Source organism: Xylocopa sonorina, chromosome 6 (assembly GCF_050948175.1).
Source record: "Xylocopa sonorina isolate GNS202 chromosome 6, iyXylSono1_principal, whole genome shotgun sequence".
NCBI classification, from domain to species: Eukaryota; Metazoa; Arthropoda; class Insecta; order Hymenoptera; family Apidae; genus Xylocopa; species Xylocopa sonorina.
Window position 1 is genome coordinate 12,323,600 of NC_135198.1, and position 23,712 is coordinate 12,347,311.

The window sequence follows — 23,712 nt, forward strand, 5'->3', positions numbered from 1 at the left end:
AATAGATGAGCGAGATTCCGTGATGAGAGATCGTACGGGGTGCCTTTCGGCATTAGCCGGCGGTCTTCGACGCAGATCTGACCTAAAAATTAACGTAAATTTCGCGAAAGCGGCTTACACGTTCCGTGCAGCCGAGCTCCGCTAGTCGTTCTTGAGTAGCTCGCTCAGCGTTTTCGCGAGTGGCCGCACGAGCCTTTCAAACACACGAGGAGAGTTGCAGAAAAAGTAGGGGGGAAAAAGGAAAGAAAAAACAATCTATACGAGGGGAATCGGCGGAGAAAAGTCGCTCGTAAGAGGGATTCCTTAACCACCCTTGATTTCCAGCCACTTTCGGCTAATTGACTCGACTCCAGACCGCTTTCAGCCTCGGATTAATTCGAGCATAGAGGAAACGAGCGTTCCAAATTTCTCAGACTCTCTTCAGACGCCTTTTCTTTCTCCTCGCCCGCGCGAGTCGACGATACGCGGTTGAAAATTGGATCGCTTTAATTCTGCGATCATTCAAAGAAACGAGGACGAACCGGGGGGATAGCTTCCGAGTGTCCGGAAAGAAGTCTCACGGTGGATTCTATCGAGACAGACTCCGATGCACAGGATAGCCGAGGCGTCGCGCTTGAACGCTTCAGCAACGAAGAACTCACGAATCTGGGACAGTTTGATCGATAATGGCGTAAACCTGGCCGCGGCAATCCCAGGAATGGCAGCCTAATTGGATCCTCCTTAAATAAGTATTTCAATTTAACCGCCGCTAGTCACTCTCGAGGCGCGTTGCTCTTTTAGACAACAGCCACGCAAATGTGCCACGAGACATTTGCGAAACTGAAACTTTCGAACCCTATCGAGCCACTGATTGTCATTAATATTCAATTAAAACGTTACTTTCGCGCGATCCAGCTGCGAATTGACCGAGACGCTAGACAGTATGGAAGAAACGGGAAGAAGTCTGGAAAACAGGTCGACTGGAAACGAATTGAAAGATGTTTGAGAAGCGAGGAGGAACTTTATGCAGAAAGGAAGAGAATGGCATGAAGATATAAGCAGCGCGATATTAAAATAGTATAGAGGAACGGCTAGCCAGTCTCGCTTTGAAAAGTACCGTAGGGTTTGTTTGGCCAGGCTCTATTTGGATTTCGCGAGCTACTCGTTCAAGGTCACGCGTTGTCTGCAGCATTCATAGTGATGCACCGGCGTGCAATCCGCACCGTCGAGAATCGATAAACCACGGCAAAAGGATTAAACCCCCGCTGTGTGTCCTGGTGGCACGAAATTTTCACCCTGCAACTTTTATCATTTAAATATACCCTCTCAACGGCAACCGACCGACCGCTTCAATTTTAATTACCGAAACGAATCGTTTAACTTCTCGATGAGAAGGTGAACTTTCCGATTCTTCTATCTTCCACGATATTTAATAGGGGATCTAATATGCAACCTCGCATCCTGTTCGCGCTATAAAAAGTTCACAACTTTCTCGCTTTTTCTCCCCTTTCCGGTGACGCACGGTTATGCAGTTGTGGCCAGGCAACGAGAGCGTGTAATTTAGAGAAACAATTATCGCATCCCCCGAGGAAAGAAGTAACTTGACGCTGGTGTGACTAGCTCCAATTTAATTTAGAGGGTAAAGCGTCCTCTCGCGGTTACAAAGGTTCTAACGTTGCCTGGAATTTGTCGCTCTATTAAATCGCGCGACATAAACACACCTACGTAATACTTTTTGAAAACTTTCGCTGTCAGTGGCGGTGGGGGATGCGACCTTGAACGATCGGCAGATTTCGTTTTAGCTATAGAACTAATGTTGCTCCACGACGATCACGTGACGAACGTTCCTCCGCGACACGTGCACGTAACAACAAATCGCAAGGAGCATCGTTACGTCACAAGTGTACAATCAGACTTAGGTACGCAATCGCGAAATTGGCTTCGAGTCATAAAAACGTCGCTCAGCTGGAGTGTTACGAAAGAACGCGAAACCTTACAAACTAGAATTTGCCCGGCGTGTTCGTTACGTGCGTGCGCTTTAGGCGCACCGACTATCGGACGAATTATTCGGGGGATCCGCACTGCAACGATTAGAATCGTGCGAATAAGCTTCGTGGATAAGACCGAAACTATCTAATTTTAGAGCGCGGCATAACAACTAAGCCAGAACGTTAAATTCACGCTGTCAAACACGCGTACGGATGGAACTGTAAAACCGTTCGCGCGATTATGTTCGCTCGATATTGCTTTTTCCTGTTTTCATGGTTAGCGAGACGACAGCTTCGTTTCCACCCGAAAATTACGGGTACCACGAATTTTAACGGCACCGTGGAAAGCAATTATTTTAAGAATGCCGAGTAAAAAGAAAACGTGCCAGCACCCGAGACCTGCGTGCCGATAATGTTACCCGATGGAACATTGCACGATTAAAACAACTGTCGGCTTAAATGTTAACGAGTCGTAAAATGATGTGATATCGAAAGTTGATTTGTAATGAAACGGACGATGGCTAATTATGGAAACGCGATGATCTTTATAAATGGCGTTAACCGCAGGTACTGATTTCTATGAACTTTTTCTTTCAGATTTACGTTCCGCGTAAATGAATACGCGTATGCATATATAATAACGCGGAAACATAAATAATGAGTAAATGTATACCTTAATACTACATTCAGAGATATACAATAATCTTCAAGTATCGAATGACAAAAACATACATACACTTATTGATAACTTATTGTTAGTTTGAAATTTCTGTAGGAAAATTGCACGCACGTAAATATATTTGTACACGCATGTACGCACGCTCCGATCCAAACCACAATACCAATCAATAGCATAGACGGATAAATCGTAAAACAAGGGATGAAATTGACAGCTGACGTACCGTGGTTGTTTCCTTGGAAGAGTCGACACTTTCTCGCCGCAGTTTTCTTCAAATTCAATCGGTCCTGATCGCGACACAAATGGATGCACAGTAAATTGCACTCGCGTCACGCACGGATATCGTCCCCTCTTGACACGTCCGCCACGAGGTTCTTTTCCGATTTTACACGCCGAAATCAGAGCCGTAATATTACAGAGCAACGAAAACACCGCGAGCCGGGCAACACGAGAAACAGCCGCACCTCTGAAGCTTGCAGAAGCAAACTGGCATCTCTCGTGCAGCAAACTTTCGTGTAAAGGCGCAGCACGCGTTGCGATTGGCGGGGGGCCGCACGGTTAAACCAATCGCGATCGATCGTTCACCGAGCGTTGACCCCCCTCCCCACTACGCATATAACAACATTTCTGTTTGGCACCAAGTTCGGAACAGAAAGCTAACATACCGCGAAAGAACAAGGTCCACGCCAGCCACGCGGTTCAAAATAAACATAAAACTCGATTAATTAAACGTCTTTTCTCAGCTTTATTAAGTTTACATACCGCTATGGTTGCTATGGAACTGAGAAGAGACGGTACCACGATCGAGCATTATCGGCTAAGAGCGCATGCGTCCACGTGGATCACCATGGTTACAATGAATCTCGGAGAAAACGCGCGCATTCTTTTAGCCCATTTAATTATGAATATTATCAAATATAAATATTAAATTAAATTGCAAATTACGTCCTTTTTCAGTAATTTTAAGTAATTTCAGGCAAACTTCCGCGAAAGATATAAGCATCAATCGCGTCTGTACGTGTGTGTATATTTTACACGTCAGGTTATTGACCGATCATTTTAAATGTCGTATGAAATTTATGTGAAATGTCCACTTACTTGGCAAACAATAAACTCGAAGTAGGAAAAGTATTTTTGACAATGAAACACATCGCCACGGTCATTGAATCGTTGGAAGTATTTCACGCAGCCACTGTTGATGACGAATTTTTCATAAAGGCCAAACTTTTTCTTACGATAATAGCTCTTCCATGAACAGTCCGATAGTAGAATTTCACTGTAGTAATTTTGAAAAGTATAGACAGCATCTTCCGATTCATATGGACGGATAATGTCGGTCAAACTTGGAATTATCTTGCTCAGAACTGACATGATATGAACAATGACGACTTGTGATCACTGCTTTATTTTCACCCATTTTATTAACATACATCTATGATATTGTTACGAAATATTTGATTAATGGGTGAAAAAATCCTTTGACAGAAAATTAAAATAGATTACAAATTTTGAATATAGAAGTTTTACGTTATCGTATGCTATAGTATTATCAGTCATTCAATTAGATATGAAATTGCATACCATTCGATACCAGCGTGTACTTCGTACTTACTATACTATACCTCGTACACAAAATAAAACTACATTAAAATATATGACACACGTTTAACTTTTTGCAAACGTCTTTTTTAGTTTCTGCACATGTAAAAAATGAATATGTCAAATAATATATTTTACATGTATATTACATACTCACTCCAAACCGGGGTTACTGTTTTTAGAAAAAATTTAAAAACAGCAAAGACCTTCAAATTTTTAAACCCTTCATTGAAAAGTATACATCAAAATTTATCAATTAATTGCAATATATGCTGTTGCTCTGCTTCTCTCCATTCCGAATCTCCAGCATCACCAAGATTTCCTGCGTATTCTGATAAAACAGATTAAATGTATAGAACATTCATGAATAAGTTATAATAAAGAAATATACCTCGCATAATGTGTCTAATGGTCTTTAAAGATGCCCTCCTTTGAGCTAAGATTCGAGTTACTCGTTGTTTCACTGCTGGTGGACAACCGGTGCACGCTTCTAATAATACGTAATCTACTAATTGTAAAATAAACAATCCTCCGTCTAATCTTCTCAGGTACGATTCTTCTTCGTCTTCATCTTCCTATAACGACAGAAATATTTAATATGCTGGAAAATATAGAGTATGTATCAAATTATTAACCTTCGTATTTTTTTCGACTTCCTCTACTTTCTCAAGATATTTGAAATGAAGCTCCATCAATCGATCCACTTTCTCGTAATCATTTTCTGTAAATTTACTCAATAATCTTTGACGCTGCTGTCCCTTACAGTTTCTCAACATACTTGCTATAATTGAAACTACATGTTCTAAAATAATAAGTAATCGTAAAAACGTTATGTATTGATACAAATAAAAAAAATTTGGTCATGTTTTAATTACCCTCGTGTTCTTCCGCAGTGAGCATTCTTTTCCTATTTTTTGTCGGTGTTTTCATAAATAAAGGAAAAATGGTTCTTAATCCAAGAATGTCAACAAATTTACTACAATTATCTCTTCCATCTGGACCATTCATTGCATGATCCAGTACCTGAAATATATTATTATTTTTTTATCGAATATTAAAATACATTAATATATAATTCTAAATTTTAAACTCACCTTAAGAGAGCCATTTCTAGACATTTTCTTTTCTCGCAGCATTAAATTCATAAGTTGTAGTCCCTCGCCCCTTAAAAATCTATCTCTGTTTACAGTCGCCATTAGGCTTGAACACAATACATTGAATAAATTTTCCATCATTTCCTGTTCCTCAGCCGTTTGAGGATCATGTCTCTTGTAGTACTGAAATTAAAGAATTGTTGAAAGAATATTAAAATAGTGAAGATTATTAAGTAAAAAATATGAGAACTATGCATACTGCTAATTGTTGTAGCAATACATCAATTCCGTCAAGTTCACCAAGAAGCAATCTGTTTTCTGGTGTGCTTTGTAAAAGAATGGATAGAAGTTCACTAGCATAAAGTTTATTAGCATCAAATGGTGTTTTTGCTTTAATTCTTCTTAAGAGCCATTGCATTAATCCCTGTTTCCCTGCATCTGCGCATAGTTCTGGCCTAAACTCCAAGAGGTTTTCAAAGATAGCTGAAAAATCAATCACTATCTCTTATCATGATTTAAAATATAAAAATTGCAAATTTATTAGGATGCTACTAAATACCTAAAGTATTATAAACTCCATCACTTTCTTCCTTTACTAATTCATCCAGTCGTTCCAGATTTTGTACAAGCAGAGCACAGACTTGTTGCTCCAGTAATGCATCGATCAATGTGTCTGCACCTTCTTGACTTTCATGTAAAATATCTACATCTGTTAGTTCTTGCAAAAGATCCACCACACCGACCGCTATGTCTGTATTCTCGTGAGATAATAATTCAAGTAACGAAGGTACAGCACCTAATTCCACCATTAATGGATACAAGTCTGGATTGGTTGCAACAACATGAAGTTCTTGCAAAGTCTCGTGCAATTCCACTTCAGATTCCATAAATCTATACAAAGTGAAAGTTATAGTTTAGTTTTATAATTCATAATTTATATGTACTGTTAAAAAAATGGCATACTTCTCTGGTTGGTCAGGGAATTTCACCCTCATTTCTTGATTCCTGAGTGCCCTTTTTTCAAACAGAAGAACCATTCTTTTAAGCGTAGCTTCATCTAATGCTTCTACCTCTGGTGCCTCGGTTTCTACATATTTTAAAATGTCTTGCTTCTCTTTCTCCGTCAGCTGTGGTTCAACGACATCATTTGCCGGCGAAGGTAGAGCAGCTCTGATAGGTGTAGGGGGTTCGCTAGTCCTAACTGGAGTCACTTCAACCTCCTTTGGCTGCCTCTGTCGGGCATGATACGGAGTTTTAATTACTCTTTTCGGTTTCTTCGCATTTTCCCATTCGTCCTCATCATCTTCTTCTCCAGCTATTGGTCTTTTTGGTGTGTTTGGAGGCTAGAAAATAAACGCGAAATTAATAATAATAAAAAAGTAGGATGCAGTTTCTGTACTTAGGTTAAAGCAAACGTTTTAAGCAGTAGAAGTTTCTGTGGATATTATCTGTATAATTTCATTAAAAACATACTTTGTACGACAATAACTCGCCAATATCCATTTGAAAGGACTGATTGATTTCTCCCTAGAAAGAAAATTATGGACAATAAACACCATTTAGTTGTCCGGCTCAGTCGATGTACTGCATTATTACAATCAACTAACTGAAAACGTGAATGAATTGTATATTCTACGATACACGATAAAAATTACGTATTCGAAGGAATAATAAATTGTTCGATTGTGCATTTACTAATATCCATTTCATATCACTTAGAAAAAATGTTTGCAACGCACTGTTCAATCGCACCTGAAGATGTCAGTATCTTCAGTTCCACGCTGTTTCACTTCTGGTAATGTAGTAATGCGAATATTTTGCACTGTTTGCGACTACATAGACGAGTCAAAAATGTTAAAACTTTTATCAATTTTTAAAAATTTTATACCGTACATTTCCAAATGCAATATTTTTGACAATCCCTTATCTCTCATATAAACAGCTGTCGGCAAATAGTTCAAATAGATTGTGATAACCACTGTTATAAAATCCCATTTGAATAGTAGATAGTGACTTTATGGTACACGTCATAACTTCCGTGAAACGTTAAAAGTCGAATGAAATTGTTTGTTAAAAAAATATGGAACCGTTGTACCATCAAACAAACAAATTAGTCCAGGAAACGCAACATCTTTTCTCGTTAATTGAGAAAAGAACGCCTAACCTGGACATTAAAGAAATAGAAAACAATATTGAATCAAAAATAAATCTCATCAACAGGTAGTTATTTAAACAAATTTTATTCTTCAGAATAGAAGATTCCGTAAGTGATTATATGCAGCTATATATAATTTTGTATTCTAACACTTTTCCTTTTAGTAATTGCGAGAGATTAGATGTGTTGTGCCTCAAAGGTCCCATATTTCAAAGGCAAAATGCTAAAATGCGAGTAGATCAATTAAAATATGATAGCCGTCACCTCACAGCTGCCTTAAACTCTTGGCGAAATAAAATGATTAAGAAACAAAGAGAAGAAGCTGAGAGAGAGGCGTTGTTATCTAGAACATTCACCACAAACGATTACGTTGACATTATGATTGATCACAACGCACAGCACAATTCTAGTTTGAGAAATGCACTTCACGGTATGGACGATCTTCTCCAGAATGGAGGCAGTATTTTGGATAGCTTGAGATCACAAAGGATAACTTTGAAGGGAGCTCATAAAAGATTAATAGATATCGGGAATACGTTAGGACTTTCGAATACTACAATGAGATTAATAGAGAACAGGGCAAGGCAAGATGGATTTATTTTAGTTGGTGGAATGTTGTTCACGTTACTCGTGATAGTTTTAGTTATAATTTATCTTACGTAGAAAACGATACCTCTTAGTTTCTATTGTACACAGAGCGGTGCAGAGCATTGCTCGAATATCTCTCTTGTTGATATAACAAGCAATTGTTTGTAAAACTAGGAAAAGAAAATTGACATGATTTCACATGTCAGTAATGTTGAATGCTTCGTCCTTTACATACCAGTCTTAATATTGCATCGTGAAACTGAAATTTGTAATTATCGCTATTTAATTATATATTGGTAAACATGTGTTTGTACATAATAAAATAAGAATAAGAAAGATACATAAATTTTGCTTATTTATTTCATTAGTAAATTTCTACTGCTGATCGCTAATTCATCTGATTTTTATGTAAGTTTACTTAAGGATAAGTCACATAGTGTACTTTTAAAAACTACTAGATTGGTCTAAATGTTGGCAACACTATTTCTTCATAATTTAGTTTACACAAGTACTTACATCGCATTACAAAAGTATGTAAATATGTGTTTCTTTATTCGGATGATATTTCAATTAAGATTTTATTTCTTCTCTTAATCCGAATAATGAATCAGTATTTTCCGTGTACATGTTTAATAAGGACAATGCACTATGCTCTCCCTAAGAACTTTTAACTCATGTTAGAGATTGATAAGATTCTATGTTCTAAGTCAAGGCACATACGAATTTATATTCAAAATATAATAAATTAATATATAGATATTAATTCGATAAATATTTATACAGCTTTATGTTATAATTTTCATTTTATCGCAAGGAAATTACCAAACAGGTTAGTTTCGATCCACACCTCTACTGTTTTGTAAAGAGAACTCTTTAATTTATATGAAAGATAAATTTATATAAGCCCAGATTGTACGTAATACAAGAGCAAGAATACAAATTCATATTGTTATGCTAGATTTCTTGAGAAAAGTGACACGTTTTACGTCAACGAAGAACTCAAGTTTACTTGTGACACATGTTACTGGAAGATTATATAACCATTTTGTTTTATTTTAAGGTTCTTATTTTTGATTTCGTAAAAATAAGTGGTACAAAGTTATAAATGAAAATTCATTCATTCGTTGAACAGTTTCACTTATAAAACAGTTGACCTAGGTAAGCGTAAATCATTTTTATTTGATTTTTAAATAAACAATATATGTATTAATTAAATATATATATTTATTAAAAACAAAACGGAAACAGTAATAGTACTGTCTATTGGTAAAGAACTGAATAATAATTATAAATTCTATAGTAGCAATTATATTAATATTCAATTATTTTAGAATGTCTTTTCCAAGTAAAGAAGACCGTACAAAATGTTGGAACCATAGGGATGAATATTGGAAGTGCCTTGACGATGGTAAAACAGAAACAGAATGTAAGAAATTTAGAGATCAGTATGAAAAATTCTGCCCAGCTTTATGGGTGAGTTTTATGGTTTATAAAATGAAATTTTATTCCTGTGATCAAAGAACATTGACATCGATGTTTCTATTTAAAAAAAAATAGAATATATAGCAGCAACAAATAGTTTTGTTGCATATATAATAGTTGTCTCTCTTTAATCAAACCATCGTTTTTATCACTTTTTACTAGGTAAAACACTTTGATCGTAAGAGAGAGTACTTGAAATTCAAAGAGCAGCTAGAACAAGGGGGGTACGTTCCTGAAGAACAAACAGCAACATAGAATATAAAACTAATTTAGCAATTGTAATTTATAGTTTTCATTACCTTTGAACTAATAGTTATGAAACTGTTTTTCAATTAAGTTTTCTTATTTTTATTACTTATAATAAAAAGATACTTACAAGTAACATAATATTGTCTTATTATATTGTATGATAATGATCCTTAATCCATTATATTAAAACAGTTCATCTTTCTTTCTTTTTCAGTTATTTGGTGCATAGAAGATTTTATGCAAAAGACTAATTTGATGGCTGCTAAATAATATGCTTCTTTTTACATTTAAACCAATAATTCGTTATTTTTTTTTAATTAAAACAGATTTTTTATGGCTTTGCAGGATTTAATTCTGTTTTATATTTATTTCTTTTAATAGCTGAAAAAAATTGAAGTTTTAAAAATCAATATTACATATTAATTGCAGGACATGTAGTCTTGATGGAGACAAAACAGACAAGTCTGATGCAACTGCGCAAACTTCAAAAGCAGTTTTTAATTTTCAACCAACAAATACAAATTTTTATGATTAGAAAATCATAATATGTATGGTATCTGCGATTAAATTGAAATTTTTGTTCCTGAATTGTAATAACAAAATGTGTACAAAAAATATGGAATTGAAACATGTAATCAAAGAACTGCAGACATGTACAGATGATACTGTTATTTTCAGAGTTAGTATTTTTAAAGCTTATTATTGTACAATCTATTATGATCATTAATACTTATTGCATCTACATTATTGTATGAATAAAGTGTTTTATCTGTCTTTTTAGAAATTGATAAACTTTGCATCATCATGCAAAGAGTCATGGAACGACGAATATTTAAATGAATGGCAACCAGTCCTTCTCTATACTATACAAATTTTTATTCCAAGTACAGAAATAACGAGAGAAAGAGCCTTGTTGGCCTCCCACACATTTTTTGCTTTATTATCAATGCAACCTAATTTGATTCTTCTGAAAGAAATTTTTGTTAATTTTTTAAGTTCTGCACACAATGAATTATGCGTTTTCGGTAGAAAATTTGATATCGTTGAAGCCGAATTGTTCAAACTGATTTGTGCTTACGGATATTTACAAGTCAATCAAAGTAAAATATATTCCAATGATATTTGCCTCCTCATTTTTGGTACTATATTCGAGCATTGTATAAAATATACTAAACGCTCATATTTCGCGTACAAAATATTATACATGTGGTTGCAAAGGACAATGAGCACAAACTTTTGGAGCACATGTTCAGAAGTAGAGGAAAATCTAGAAGCAATCATTTTTTCAAATTGGTGTAACGCCATCAATGAAATAAGCAAGCAAAACTCAGTACTTATCTTTAATATGTATTTGAAAATCATGGGAAAAAAATATAGTGGCTACTTGGAATATCTGTTTAAACATTGCATTGATGCTATTTCTTGGCAGAACGAACTAAAGTATGATATACTTGCGGAAGTGTGCAATGTTTGGGACAACACTAAAATCATTACATCCTACGATTTCTTACTTTCTTTGTCTACCAGCCTAACGAAGTACTGCTTGCGTTCGGCGGGTACAAAAGTTTATCTGGTAATAATAAAAAAGCTAAATGAAAATGAATGGAAGGAGGCGTTTGGGCCTGTAATTTGTTATCTTTTCCATTACTGGGAATCACCAGAAACGTGAGTTAAATGTTTAGATTTTCAGATATAATCAAATATTAGAGTTTAAATGTATGTGTTTCTGATTGTAGTGAAAACCATAGTGCTCTTCAATTGCTCTGCAAGTACTGGCTCGAACCTACTGTTAAAAAGTACAAAAATCTTTTACCTTATTTATGGGGCTTAATTGCAGATATGAAGGAACATTTATTGCACTCGTATATTCTAAAAATGGCTTGTGAGATGCATATTGATCTTCCAGAACAATCAAGTACTGAAAGTTATCTGAATAGTAACAAGGAGATTGTTAGGTTGAATGGATTTGCCATAAATTGTTATACAGCAACAAACCTGTACGATAAAAATAGAGATCAGTTTTTTACAATAAGAAATTTTTTATGGCACAATATAAATAGTACAATGGTCTACATGAGAGATGAAATTGTAAAGTATTTTAAAATATTTTACGCTAACGTGTTAAAAATGTGCGATAGTAAACCAGAATGCATACATGATGTATATTTTATAACAAACTGGATGTATGAGTTTCTTATGGATTGTTTTGAAATTGGTTCTTGTTACCAAAGGAAAATTCTTGCTTTAAATTTGTATAGAGCCATACTTTCTTTTACCAATAGGGATGTAAAAAATAAATCCAATAATAGTGAAAATATTTCCTCTGCCTTGTTGCTGGAGAAGTATCTAATGGCGTCTGGAAGTTGGAAATTTACAGACAAAAGAAGTTTATTTATTTTATTAAGACTGGTATTGGACTCAGCACTTGATATCAGTCAATTAGCTACTTTTATTATCCTTAATTACTTCGATAAAAATATTTTATCCGATGCTGAAAAGCGGGTAAGAGATTAACTTGAATTCTTGAGAATCCGATTTTCTTTTTACAACAAAGTATTTTTCGTTTAGGTATTATTTCGCATGGCATTGAAGAATTGCAACTCCTCCAAGTTTTATGAGATTGAAAGTGGTGCAGCTCTTATGTCAATATTAGCTAATTGGTCAGCTTTGTATCTCTTGCAAGATCTTAAAGATGAGAAGAATTATTCAAGATATTCAGATCTCCTATTCGAAGAAGCTGCAAGTCAGATATTGCAAATGAAAAAGGGAATACTGAAGGCAATCATTCAGGATAAACCATTTTTTGGTGCGATAACCGCCTTATCGAATATTTTGTTTCAAAATGGCTTAGAAAGTTCTAATTTAAGTTTAGAATTCATGGAAAAAGTACTATATTTGCTAGAAGATGCTGTAGAATTCTTCTTATCTATACTTTCTTCAAAATCTGTGAATAAAGGTACATCTTATTTTATCCTTATTTTATTATTAGATCCAATTAGCTGTGAGACATGGCTAGAAAAGTTTCATCTTAAATCAAATTGTAATTCAATCTACAGAATATTCATCATCGTTCGCGGAGATGGGATTAGCGATTGATGAAGCTATTAAAAACAGTGAGATAGACAATATTAATTTTGATGATTTAAATTTAACTCCTGCACACCAAGTTCTAATCTCTTGCATTTGGATGTCATTAAAGGTAATTATCGCAATCTTTACCATTTGTTTTCGACAATTATAGTGTCTCTAGTCGAAAGATAAAATAATAAAGTATACTATTTTTTATACAGGTCTGCTGTGAATTAGCTTGTGAGATAGGTAAATTGACGTATTCAAATGAAATGGTCAAGCGTACCGCTGATATCATCGTTACGGTATTACTTAGATGCAGACATAAAGGTGCAGTGGAAGCTGCGGGTGCAGCAATAGGACATTTGATGAGGTATATATAATGTTAACATTATAGAAAAATTGTCATACCATTACAGCAGTGGAATTAATAATTTCAGATGTTTATGCAAAGAAGCCAGATATTCTGATTTACCAAAAACATACGTACTACGTATATTAGAAAGTGATTCTATGCATTCTTTAAACATTACGAGAAGGGGTGCTGGATTGTCGATAATGTTTCATAGAATTGTTGTTAGCGACAATCGACCGGACAGACCTCTTTTACATTTTGCTGTACAAAGATTGTTAGACGTATTGGACAATTTTTCGGATGACTGTGTGAAAAGAATAGAATCGCAACACGACTCTCCATGGGCAAGGCATTTGCATTTTCTACGGACCTTAGTTGCTGACAAAGAGATACACGGGCAATTAACTCTGTACATGGAAAGGATTACACTGATTTGTTTCAAATATTTGGAATCAGAGATATGGACTATCAGAAATGCGAGCTTACAATTGTTTGGCTCCATAATCCCGAGATTGGTAGGCCAAACTTATGGAGTCGCGTTAGATTTTGGAAATGGATACTCCATCAATCATTTTGTCACACATTATCCAATGCTCGCAAATTTTGTTGCAATAGAATTGCATAGATTCTCTAATACCTTTATGAGATTTTCTACCGCTCTATATCTGCATTCAAACATTGTTCATATTCTTATACTTCTTTCGAAATTCTCATACAGTGCTTGCAATTTGATCGATTACTCCTCGCAAAAGTATGTATCATCGATAAAATATTTACTCTATACGTTATTTCAAAACCCTGTTTGGTATGTTAGACTTCTAGCCGCGAAAGCATACGCAGCGTTAACAGATTTTCTGCAAATTAATTCTGAAGTTGAGAAATTGAAACAAGACGTTTCTTCTTGTCAGAACGTCAACTTAATTCATGGTTACTTATTGACTATTCAATTTTTGACCGAAAAATTATCCGTCGAAATGGAAAGTATAAATTTATGGTCAAACATTGAACCACATAGCAACGTTGAACCGAAGCAATGCGCAAAATTACTGCGATATCGAGAAATATTACAAATTTGGGGAAATATAACCGGAGGAAAAAGTAGCTCGCAGATATGTTATGTATTAGAAACGCTGTTTCTACAATCAAAAGAATCTGTTTCCGATGAGGTATCCAATAAAGACATATTTCTTTTTGATAGAAATATGTCTTTACTCTCTTCTGAAAAGGCGAATCCAGGATTTTTCCAATTTATCGATCTTTCTACAAAATTATACGCTGACTACGTCAACCACACAAATAATATTAATATCGATACTTTAGGTAGAATTTTGGATTCACCTTGTATCGATCAGAGTGTTTCCTTTTTAAATCATGTATCATGTTCTGTCATAATTATGAAGTTTGTTCTTCAACGCTTACTGCTGAACCAATATGGTCGCAATGAATTACTTTTGAATGCAATGGTAAATTATGTTTTAAAAACATTAAAACAGTGGCGATTATTAGGTGTAAATGAAATAGACGTCGAGAAGATAGGAAATTTCTTTGTCAATGAATCAGAAAATATAAGATACTCTCACCTATGGCGTTTAAAATGCATTTTGATAATAATGTTTTCTCAAAACGAGGCAATAATAAATGAGATATTGTCTTATGCTCTTAATTCAAGTATTCACAAAGAGGAACACGTAAGACGAATTGCAGTCGAATTTATGCAATTTTCGGTGTATCGTTTCATAGAATTAACCAGCAAAAATAAACTAATCGTTTTACATTGCTGTTTAATTCTGTTGAAAGATGAAATTTCAGAGATACGTGAAACTATCGCGGAAAGTTTAAGAACGCACGTCCTACAAACAATTAGTGAGGACTATAGTACCTTCAAGCATGATGAACGTATATATCAAAGCCTATTGTCCGAAGTAATGCTTGGAAAATTAAATTTTCCTACGAACAATGATATGAATCTATTTTTTGTAAAGTTGTTCACGCACAGTATTAAGGATTTCGATGGTGATTCGGTAATTGAAAACCCTTTTTACCACGACGATAATCCTTTTTATAGGGAGGAATCAAAGTTTCTAAATCTTTGTTTCTACTATACAAAACTGAATAAGCACAACCAGGTCAAGTGCCCTACAAGAGATAATATGATAGAACACGATAGTAAAAAGGATATAGACGCTCTAATGAAATATCAATTTCAAAAAGATTTTTATTTCGACGATACTAACTTAGAAGTAATTTTAAGTACTAAATATATAGATTATTTACTAAAGAAGCAAATAATCGTAATGCAAGAATATAGTTAATAATTGTACAATTACAATGAAATAGACGGTAACGAATGACAAATACTTTTTTATATAAATTAGAAACTAAGTACCTCGTTTAGGTCTGTCGAAATAAATGCTTTTTAATCCATCAAAGTACACAAGAGATATTTAATGGTTCTGAATAAATACATCTGTACACCTTACGGACATACGAATGTGTACACATTCACAAAGCCTATTAATTTTATATTTACATTATGCTACATTAATTGTACCAGAATATTAGAAAATTTTGAACGATCATAGAATATATATATGTATATATTACACGTTGCGTAATATTCATTCCTTAGCGTTCCGTTCTTTATACTTCATCGTATCTACAATTAAGACCCATTGCGCGACGTTATCAAATATAACACGGTAAATTTATTCGCAATATCATTTAAAAAATGTCGTTTTCTCGATTGTTGAGCTAAAAATCTTGGTGTCTGTATCAATTAAAACTATCGTCGCGTGTAGTATCGATGTGCTTCAGTTTGAGTTACTCGAATCTCACACAAACAAACTAACAATTGGCGTTATATATATGTGTATATATATATATATATAAAATTACAAAAATTCAATTTCAAAAGCATATCTGGGTATTAAGCAAATTGACTTATTTGAAATAACTTTTATTCGCTGACCGCGCGTCGTCTCTCCTTTTAAATGCATCCGTAATTAAATAAGCATCGAAGAAAGAAGTAGCTCTCAGCGAGGTAAACGAAACATCCACGCGACAACACATTCGAGAGCGACTTCCTTCTTTGATCTTAAGCTATGAAAAGCTTCTTACATCTAATTAATATATCTGAACACTGCGCCGTGCTTTCGTGTGTGAAAAAATTGCACGTACTAAAACTATACGATTCAACGAAGAATGTGATGAGAAAACGATCAGAGTATAACAGATTATTTTTTATTGAATACCTCTTTACAAGTTAGCTTCGATCAGTTAAGTTATCATTCCAGTAGAACATCATACAATAAAATACGAAAAAGGTTTCAAATAATTTGCTATTCGCTTCTGATCGTATTATATATATATATATTTTTCTTTTCGTTCAAGTTCGAAACTACTTGCTTGGCGAGATAGCCCTAGCGACTATTCCGTCCGCCACCATGATATGTCGCTAACGATTACAATAAATTTCTTTGGTGATCATTCTTCTATTTACACACTGATGTTTATATAATAATTTCTAAAGTGTATCTAATCACAATCATTTTCAGGAATAACATCTTTCGTCGGAAAAAATCGTGCACACACACTTGCGAGTGTTTCCTTTTTATTAACATTAAGTAGTGGATACTACCTAGACAAATATTAACTAACAGCATTATAACTATTGCTATTCATAGTAAATGTAAATGTACACGTGAAACTATAAGTAAAATTACACTTATCCAAGGTTTAAACGTTCGTGAAGCAATGAAAAATCATTGGAAGTCACTGTTCCTTGAAAATATTGATCAACAGTAATTGTTTTTTTCAAACCAAGTTTACATCTTTTACAATTACTATTAAATTGAATTCTAGGTGGAATTGATATCAAGTAATTTTTTAAAATAGACACACAAAAGCGTTCATTTGCTTTTTCGCAGATTTAACATTAGATAAATATAGCTATTTCAGGATATTTGTCAAGGATACCTATGATTTTCCTCTTTGGATGGAGAATTTATTGAAAAAAATTAGCGAATATAACTTTCTATTATAAGTAATATACTCTCTATTTGTAAGAGTATGAAAGCTTGTGCTTGTAGATATAGAGTTCAATTGCAATATGTATATATGCATGTCAATTTTAATACATACGTCATTATAATTCTGCATAGTATAATAGAAGTATCAGGAACCATTACTTTTTCATTTTTTTTTTATACATTTCGATTGAATATGCAGCAGCAGCAAGCCATAAAAATATATTCTCCTTAATTTGATATTTTCAGTAGCGCGATTTTCAACCCCTCAGAATTACTATTCTATAAAATGAATGAGAAAAAAAAAGTTCATTGTGATGTACTTTGATAAAACGTTAAATATTTTTCGTTAAAATTTCATTGAAATTGTATTCTTCTCTTGAGCATTATTTTTCTAGCATAAAATCATTCAATGCGATCATTACTGTATCATATTTCAAGTAAAATAACTTGGCAATGATCGCGTTAAATATTTGTTCACTACGATCTTTAAAAATGTCTAAATTATATATTATAGTTGAAGTTGCAAGAGTTCGGACTAACCAGAATTATTTATCTGAACAATTAGAAAGTTGTAAGAAACTTCTCTTTTCTTCATATTTTTTGTTTATTCTCTTTGAAGCAGAATGAAAGATTGTCTAATGCGTTTAGCAATCTTAACGTTATTGTAGAAAGAGAAAATGTCTTTTCAACTTTCGAACTCGTGTCCCTTTAATTTTTCTGTTTTTTATTTCTTACTTTATACGCCTGAAAACTGTATAGGCACCAATACAAGAATTTTGATGGCACCAAGATGATTTGCTGATTACGAAGTAACGATGAGAATTGTTTCAAGAATATTCTATATAAATGAAATATAAATAAGCAATTGAACTTTTTATACTTTTTCTATTTATATTTCCCTTTAAGCTAAATTTCGTAACATAAATCATGTGTAGAATTTTTATAAACGTTCTATGTATAAGGAATTAAATATAGGAGGCAGATAAATCGACATAAAATGCATGCATAAACTTGACACCTAACACAGCAGTATTACAGCGACAAAAGTTTTCAATGATACCTGGTTAATGTTTGGGTACAGGCAAAAGAAATTATTGGAATAATGAGAAATAGTCACAAGATACCTTGATTATCCGCATACAAAATTGTCATTAACTCTCTGATGTATAAATTGCTTTGTTTTATAGTTATTACCAAGCAATACACGAATTTCTTAATGTTTTAAACTATATCAATTCTTTCTCTTAAATATTTTTACAATCTTATTGATTCTTTGACCATGTAGTAATGTCTGAATCCTCGCCCATTCGAAATAAGTAATTCTTTTATTTAAATTACTTTCATTAGTTAAAATGGGACCATTTTCATCCCTTATGTATACTTAAAAATATATATACTACAAAAAAAGAATGATTTACTCAAAAAAAAATTACTTCGCATCCGTGATTACGTATAAAGCATGTTATTAAAATACTTATTCTATCTGCACTTGGATGCATTAATTCTTTCATTCCTTTAATGGAATCTCAAATTCTTTCACGTATTGCTTAATAAGAGCTCTATTTTAGATATACACAAAACGTATTACATTAAAAGTAAAACCATCTGGATGAATCTACACTCTTCTCCCCTATTAACTCATCGACATGTACATTACATGGATCATTGAACCGCGCAAAAATTCAATGGAAATTTTTGCCTTGTACTTGGTATTTCATAATACAGAATCTTACCAATATAATGCAATGTGTTAAAATTAAAACTCAAAACTACAAAATTGAAGTATGAACAAGTACCTTTTAGACGGTATTATCGATTATCAAAGTGTCTGTGATTACTTTTCTCACGCTTAGCATTCAGAAGTATAGTCATTTGTTATTTAGCTGTTTGTCCAAGGCCTACGGATGATTTCGTCTTTTGCGAGGATTCCGCTGTTTCGTTTGGTTGATCGACGTCCATCTGAAACATTCACACCCATGAATTTAACAATTATGTTAAATTGTACAAGCAAAATAAATTGCAAATATTCCGTACCTTTTCTTCTTTTTCATCGTCAATTAGTATTGGACCATTTTCAGCTTCGTACTCTTTTAAAACCGCATCTAAATTATACCTCCGCCGATAATTTACGAAAAACGATCGCAAATGAGCTTCTGTCTTAGTTCCAATTACATCAGCGATGGCAGAAAAATCTTTTCCATACTTTCGAACACCTTGAACAGCTAAGAGCAGTTCATCGTTTGTCCAACGAGCATTTATGCGACTTGATACTTCTGGTGGCCGCAAATCATCGATACCGTCGGTAGTTTTACGTTTTAATGCGCTGACTTGCTGCTTGTTTGATTGTATCTGTATATTGAACATTAAACATTCCATGTATTAGTGAACGCAATTTATTTTTATAATAAAATTACGAATGCGTTGTAACCTTTTTTCTAAATAAAAAAAAATGTATCCACACGCTTTGTGTTATTTTATTTAAGGACGTACTTGGCGCTTTAGGCTAACAATTTCGGTGTCAATTGCCTGTAAACTGTTGTTGGCTTGATTGGGTTGACCAGCCAGTGCTGCTAAATCATCGTGATTAACAACGAGACCGCGAGGTGGTTTTCTTTTATTTGTACGACCTGGCATGGAACTTAATGGTCTTGCTACACCGGTTCGCCTAAATCATTTAAATAAATTTATAATATTCTGATCTACAATTAGTTCATCTTCGCTTCTATTTTCCATCAAATTAACTCGCGCATAAATAAGAATGCTCATGCATTCTTACGAAATTATGTAACATATAGTATATTAGTATATGAAAGTTTTATGATATTGTATTTATGAGCATACATATATACTTGAGGCATAATGAAACGTGCATGAACATTCTAATTTCAAAAAGGTCTAATGGTCTTCTGAATTACTGATATTTAATTTGACTTGCACTCACTGACCTCCAGTGCAGATAGCAGCTGTGACACGCGTGTCCTTTTGGCGTCGCACGAACACTATGACAAGCAACGCCACAGTTGCTACACGAGCCCTACAACACATAACACCCTTTTATAATAAGTTCTGACAATCCCCCCACCCCTCTCCCTCAATTGAAGTATTTTTAATATGCATCTAAACTAATATACATCTCTAGGAATAATATACTATCTTTACAAAAAAAAATTAATGGAATATGTACATGGGCATATTTAAAAGTCTATTCGGATACGTTAATTCGGCCCGCCATAAAAAATCAGAAGCTCGATATAATTCTATATACTTCTATTGATTCCCTTGAATTTGATAAGCAATTGAAAAGCCAATCTTCCGTTCGAATTAACAAGTTCGTGAGATGCGTAAATCTCCCTCGCATTAAACAACTTCTAGGCTTCAATATTTTTTCCTCAGTAAGGTTTCAGCCTATCAATACTACTATGTGGATTACTTGCGCAAAATTTTATCTTCTTCTTAAGGGGGGCAACAAAAATTGTACGACAGAAATAATAAATAAATACGGGGCGTAAAGTAGCAAAATATAATAAAGCATACTATGCTATGCAACAGGGTATGTGGTTTAGGCTGAGTACCTGAACCTGAGGGGCGTTTTCCGAGTCGGATGGGGCTTTGGCGTCAGTGCCTTGGCTTCCTGGCACAGCTTGGTTCTTTCCACGACGTATTCCGCGGTGGATCGTCCATTTCTGGAACGTTCCACATTTTTACGTTCACACACGATACAACGGCAATTCAACCAACTTTAATTTTGCATTACTAACATTATGTAGATTCCTTTTTTTTTTTTTTTTAATATTTTAGAGAACTCTGGAGAAAAACGAAATTAATACTACTCTAATATTAATTTAAATTGTTATCTTTTATGTAAACGAATTCGTTTGATATTCGTCTTTTGATTCGTAGTTCTGATGGTTTTCTCCAATTGTAGATCAGTGGTGTTATCATTTTTCGTATCACATACCGCATGGAATACGTTACCGTGTGGATACATTTTTTTTTTTTTAAGCACATATTGTACTACCTATTATATCATATACAATTTTTTAAGCCAGTGCCATGGCATTAAAATGCAGCAAAAGGAGAACACTACCACACGCAATAGCACAAATGTTAATTTACTTAAAATAATTTTGTGATAAAATAGCGAAATTAAAATAGGAACAAAAAGCTCTAAAACATTGGTAAAAAAAAATGTTAAAAAGCAACTAAAATAAATTCGTTATTTTGTTCTAATCGATAGCAAAATTTTTATGTGTATAATTACTAAAATATTTAAAAAATGATATTTCATAACAGTCGATGACTCTATGCATTATTCTAGAGAGAGAGAGAGAAAATTGATCTTTTTTTATGAATATCAAGTTTCATGCATTTGTTAGATTATTTTAAGAATACAGCTTACTTTTTCTTCTGATTCGCTGTCTGTATTAGAGCCTAATTCACTCCCATTTTCACTACCATTCTCTCCTTCCTTCCCACCGCTTGTTAGTTTTCTTGCTTGCCTGTCCATCAATGATGTCCTAGTCCGAGTCTTTTTCCAGCTATAATAATATTTGACAAGACTAGCAATAGACTTATCAGGTAACTGTAAACACAAAATGCAAAAATATAAATGATTTTTCTATATAATTTAGTGATCTTAGTAATATTTTAATTTAGAACTTGAAAAAAAATGTTATACCATTTGACGAATTCTATGGAAGCTTTTTCCATGAAATTGAAATGCTTGCTCAAAAAGAACTTTGTCTTCCACTGTCCATTCATCGGGAAATGGTGTAAAATTAGCTAAATCTAGCACAGCACGTTCTAAATTATGTTTGTGCCAAAATAACATTCCCAATGCTTGTTCACCGTTATAACCATATTTTTCTTTAGCTAATATAATATATTCATCCACTGTAATAGAATTAAAAGTATAACAAAATTAAAAGAATATAATTAAAAATAAAAGGCAGAAAATTATATTTACACTTTTGGTCAGGTATATCGGTAGTAGGAGACCATACTAACAATGCTCTGTCAGGGCACTGATCCAAGCGCCGCTCTAGAATATAAAATTTTATAATTATAGGAATAGAATATACTTGAAAACTACTTTTTATTGCAAAAGATCCTATTTTCATACAATCAGAATCAGAATACAAAAGCATTTGAAATTAGTAATTTTACAATACAACATACCACTAACTGGAACAAATTCTGGAACAATAACTTGGTAGTCTCTTCCAACGCGAATTTTTTCTGCTGGAACTTTGAAAAAAAATTCTTACTTAACATATGAAAAATTAAATTAATTGAAATTAGCACCCAAATGTGAATTTTTTTCATTGCATTATTTCTAAGTTATAAAGACAAAACAAGAACTACATGGTTTGTATATAAATTATTTCAATGTACGATTAGATAGGTACATTTGTATTGTATTTTTTATTTAAAAAAATATATTATTATTTTATTACAATATATGCAAGCAATAATTCACTAATATCAGAAAAATTTGTTATACATATGTATACATGTATATATATATATATACGTACACATATAAGATTGCTTTATAAAAAATATTCACATAAGAATATTGAATGAAAATACGAGGAACTTAAAAAGAGGAAAAGTGGGGCGCGCTGTTTGAAGATCTTTACGGATTTTTGCGTTCGATCAATATAAATATATATAAACTTCTAAAGAGAAATATATCCTCGAAGGATTGGTATATTAACAATTCGTCGATGAAGATCGCATTCAAGAGAATCTGATTAATTATAATAATAATTGAAGTGCAATATGAAATTGGTACCTCCGTCTTCTTCACTAGAGGATTCCGTCTGTCCATTGGGGCTGGGGCCCCTCGATCTGCGCCCATTTCTAACATTTTCCGAGTTTCTCTCCGCCAAAACCATTTTCCAGCCTTCCTTCGATTAACGTTGTATCCGATTATTACGCTAATAAAGTCTTCTCCGTTCGAAAAACCCACGAAACCTGCGATGCAAGCGTTAGCTTGCGATTGAACCGTGCTCCGTAGAATCTGACTCGCGCTTCGTGCGACCGTAGCGAAAGTAAAATGGCTGCTTATTGAAAGTGATCTGATTGGTCGACGATTTACCAAGTAAAGATGGCAACGTATATTTTCAATGTATTTCGAAATTAATTGCATTTTAAAGAACCGATATCTACCATATATAACAATCACATATGATTATGGTAAATGTATTTTTTAGCAAAATTTGTATAATTTACCAGCTGTAGCACACTACAGAAAATGTTGTAGACTAGAACAACAGAACCTTCGATTCTTAATACCATTATTTAACATTAGATAATGGTATGGGTAAAAATTTATATTTTCAATCAACTTAAAGATGCTCTCGCTCGCATGGAATAAACAATACTGTTTCTGGGATACCGTTATATTGTATAAGACATCTCAGCATAATCGTTTTATCATAC

The 23,712-nt window shown here is 33.7% G+C and overlaps 5 protein-coding genes across 7 annotated transcripts; 3 read left to right on the plus strand and 2 right to left on the minus strand.

Annotated features, from left to right (window-relative positions):
• Positions 1–4,310: 4,310 nt before the first annotated feature.
• On the minus strand, positions 4,311–7,037 carry LOC143424311 (beta-catenin-like protein 1). Its single transcript, XM_076896301.1, has 9 exons — positions 6,813–7,037; positions 6,303–6,682; positions 5,899–6,230; positions 5,599–5,822; positions 5,340–5,522; positions 5,121–5,268; positions 4,881–5,047; positions 4,637–4,820; positions 4,311–4,576 (listed from the first exon to the last, which is right to left on the minus strand). The coding sequence occupies exons 1-9, from the start codon at positions 6,840–6,842 to the stop codon at positions 4,488–4,490; spliced, it is 1,737 nt and encodes a 578-aa protein (XP_076752416.1). The 5' UTR covers positions 6,843–7,037; the 3' UTR covers positions 4,311–4,487.
• Positions 7,038–7,056: 19 nt separating this feature from the next.
• Membrin (Golgi SNAP receptor complex member 2) lies at positions 7,057–8,428 on the plus strand. Its single transcript, XM_076896302.1, has 2 exons — positions 7,057–7,559; positions 7,659–8,428. The coding sequence occupies exons 1-2, from the start codon at positions 7,420–7,422 to the stop codon at positions 8,155–8,157; spliced, it is 639 nt and encodes a 212-aa protein (XP_076752417.1). The 5' UTR covers positions 7,057–7,419; the 3' UTR covers positions 8,158–8,428.
• Positions 8,429–8,604: 176 nt separating this feature from the next.
• On the plus strand, positions 8,605–10,379 carry LOC143424261 (cytochrome c oxidase assembly factor 6 homolog). 2 transcript variants are annotated; one of them, XM_076896222.1, is made up of 5 exons: positions 8,605–8,911; positions 9,143–9,240; positions 9,414–9,555; positions 9,727–9,788; positions 10,243–10,379. In XM_076896222.1, exons 3-5 carry the CDS (start codon positions 9,415–9,417, stop codon positions 10,346–10,348), a joined length of 309 nt encoding a protein of 102 aa, XP_076752337.1. In that variant the 5' UTR covers positions 8,605–8,911; positions 9,143–9,240; position 9,414; the 3' UTR covers positions 10,349–10,379. The 2 variants fall into 2 exon arrangements, with proteins under 2 accessions (XP_076752337.1, XP_076752338.1); XM_076896223.1 differs by lacking the exon at positions 8,605–8,911 and having other exon boundaries at positions 9,102–9,240; positions 9,727–9,842.
• On the plus strand, positions 10,364–16,856 carry LOC143424222 (uncharacterized). The gene is made up of 7 exons (XM_076896147.1): positions 10,364–10,492; positions 10,595–11,478; positions 11,550–12,315; positions 12,382–12,769; positions 12,870–13,012; positions 13,104–13,255; positions 13,323–16,856. The coding sequence occupies exons 1-7, from the start codon at positions 10,364–10,366 to the stop codon at positions 15,547–15,549; spliced, it is 4,689 nt and encodes a 1,562-aa protein (XP_076752262.1). The 3' UTR covers positions 15,550–16,856.
• Positions 16,857–18,776: 1,920 nt separating this feature from the next.
• On the minus strand, positions 18,777–23,299 carry Corest (REST corepressor). 2 transcript variants are annotated; one of them, XM_076896200.1, is made up of 10 exons: positions 23,063–23,299; positions 22,444–22,512; positions 22,232–22,306; positions 21,944–22,158; positions 21,665–21,847; positions 20,838–20,948; positions 20,211–20,299; positions 19,756–19,930; positions 19,300–19,614; positions 18,777–19,224 (listed from the first exon to the last, which is right to left on the minus strand). In XM_076896200.1, exons 1-10 carry the CDS (start codon positions 23,163–23,165, stop codon positions 19,141–19,143), a joined length of 1,419 nt encoding a protein of 472 aa, XP_076752315.1. In that variant the 5' UTR covers positions 23,166–23,299; the 3' UTR covers positions 18,777–19,140. The 2 variants fall into 2 exon arrangements, with proteins under 2 accessions (XP_076752315.1, XP_076752317.1); XM_076896202.1 differs by lacking the exon at positions 20,838–20,948.
• Positions 23,300–23,712: the final 413 nt, after the last annotated feature.